Raw genomic sequence first — 2205 nt, forward strand, 5'->3', positions numbered from 1 at the left:
ATTTCATGTCCAAAATTTTGATTCATATATGTACGAGGGTCTTGTAGTAAAAGCAAAGACATATATTGGAAGGTTCGGTTATAAGTACAATGTAAATCATATTTTGTTATAAATGAATCGAATCGAGTTGCCATCCCTGTACTCTAATTAATGTAAATCTCCATCAAATTCAAAAAAAATAGCAACCGGTGAAGCACTAAAACTCATCATTTATAGTTAGTTGTGTGCGAAAGAAATGGATTATTGAGAGATTGTTTTTGTTAATTGTTGGCATAACACGATGAGCTTTTTAGTAATTTGATATAATACAGGGGTGCGTATACAATAAATTCCCCCTGAAAATTATTTACCAATATACTAACTATGTTTTCTTAAAGAAAACGAAGAAATTTGTTCGGTTACACAATTACTCGACATATATGAAAAGATTTCTAGATATTACGCTTGATATATGAAATACTTCGAGTGATCTTGATCCATTGGTCTACACGTAATTTTACATATACCCGCATATTGTATGTGCGTTTATCGTATAATTATTTATATAAATATATGGTTCAAATCACCCAAATATGTCACACCAGATATAACATCTCATAGACCATATATGAAAAGTAGTGGTTGCAACTTAGAAATATAGTTCACCAATATACTAACTCTTTTTTTTTTCTTCTTACAAAGTGACCAATTCAATAAGGGTTGTTTAGATGTAATTAATTTGCATAAATTATGAAGGACAAATTCCTAATTTCTATCTAATTAATGAAGATTTTTTTGGCAAGCAAGTAACCTAGTCAAAGTTATAAAGACCATTATTAACCTAGTCAAATTGAAAATTAAAGTTATGACCTAATAACCAATTATAATTACAACTTGTAATTAATCAACTTACACCAGTAACTGAAAAGTTGAACTATTCAAAAAAAAAAAAAAAAAAAAAAACCAATCATTTTTCTCTTGTTATTTTTTTCATATTTCATCATTGATTATTTAATTAGTTGTAATAATAGCAAAATTATTGATTTAAGGGAAAGGAAAGGGAAACTTCTCCTAATTAATTCACACTTTCAAACACACAACACATGGCAGCACCTGTCCATGCTGTCTCTCATTATCTCTTACTTTCTCTCTCTTACTTTCTCTCTCTAACTTTGTTTATATATATTCACTTTACTATCATCTTTTCTTCCACCACCAAAGTTGAAAAAACAAAACCTCACAAAGCAATTTCTCTCTCTAAAACTCTCATCTCTCTCTCTCTCTCTCTCTAAAACAATGGCTTCTTCATCAGGAATTAAGCTCTTCATCCTCTTAGCACTCTTGGCCACCTCGTGCATGGCACAATCACCGGTGGGTGCACCCACCGTCTCCCCCACCGCCACCCCCACCGCAGCACCGGTGGCGCCGCCCACCCCCACCCCAACTCCTTCCCCATCTCCGTCGTCCGAAGCTCCAACGCCAGGCCCTTCCGTCGCCGCCCCATCCCCAGCACCCACCCCCGCCGGAATTGAGACCCCCGCCCTCGCTCCGGCGCCAACTTCGCCGTCGCTCGCACCTGGACCCCCGGCCGATGCACCACCCGCCGACAATTCGAACAATGGTTTCGTGAGGAGAGCAGCCGTCGGAGGCACCGCCTTCGCGGCGGCGCTTGTGGCGGTGGCGTTGATGTAGGTTTTTTCAAATTTCCACGTGGAGGTGGTAGATCTGTGCGCATCTTTTATGGACGGATGAGATTTGTTTTTTTTTTTTTTGTCCTTTTGTTTGGGGGTTTTTAATTTTTAATTTAGTAGTCATTTTTTTTTAGTTTTCTATGTTTATTTTATTTATTTATGGGTATTATATTTGGTTGTGTCTTTTTTTTTTGATTTGGATTTTTATTTGTTCTAGATTGGGTCATTTGTTTCATTGTGATTATTATTTGGACATTTATTTTTATATCTTGGGGAGTCACATGTACATCATTATCCATCGCTAATAAAATTTACTTCTTATTTTCTTGCTTTAAGAGCTTATTTTCTTGTTTTTAGAATTAAGTTTTAAAGTGATTGAATAATGAGCTTATTAAGTTATTAACTCATTATTATATATTCAATAAAAAATATGAGGTGAATGTACTTTTAAAAAAAAATCTTATTTATAGCAGAATAAAATTTTGAATTTTTAACTTTTTCTAAAAATAGTACCAAACACTTTGAAAGAACTTAT

At 34.6% G+C, this 2205-nt stretch overlaps 1 protein-coding gene across 1 annotated transcript; it reads left to right on the forward strand.

The window, feature by feature from the left end:
• Positions 1-1108: 1108 nt before the first annotated feature.
• Positions 1109-1991, forward strand: LOC148768887 (uncharacterized). Its single transcript, XM_088822497.1, has one exon. It carries the CDS (start codon positions 1276-1278, stop codon positions 1669-1671), a length of 396 nt encoding a protein of 131 aa, XP_088678623.1. The 5' UTR covers positions 1109-1275; the 3' UTR covers positions 1672-1991.
• The last annotated feature ends 214 nt before the right edge of the window (positions 1992-2205 follow it).

Source organism: Erythranthe guttata, chromosome 8, assembly GCF_056151865.1.
Source record: "Erythranthe guttata isolate IM_541 chromosome 8, IM_541, whole genome shotgun sequence".
In the NCBI taxonomy this organism is placed as follows: Eukaryota; Viridiplantae; Streptophyta; class Magnoliopsida; order Lamiales; family Phrymaceae; genus Erythranthe; species Erythranthe guttata.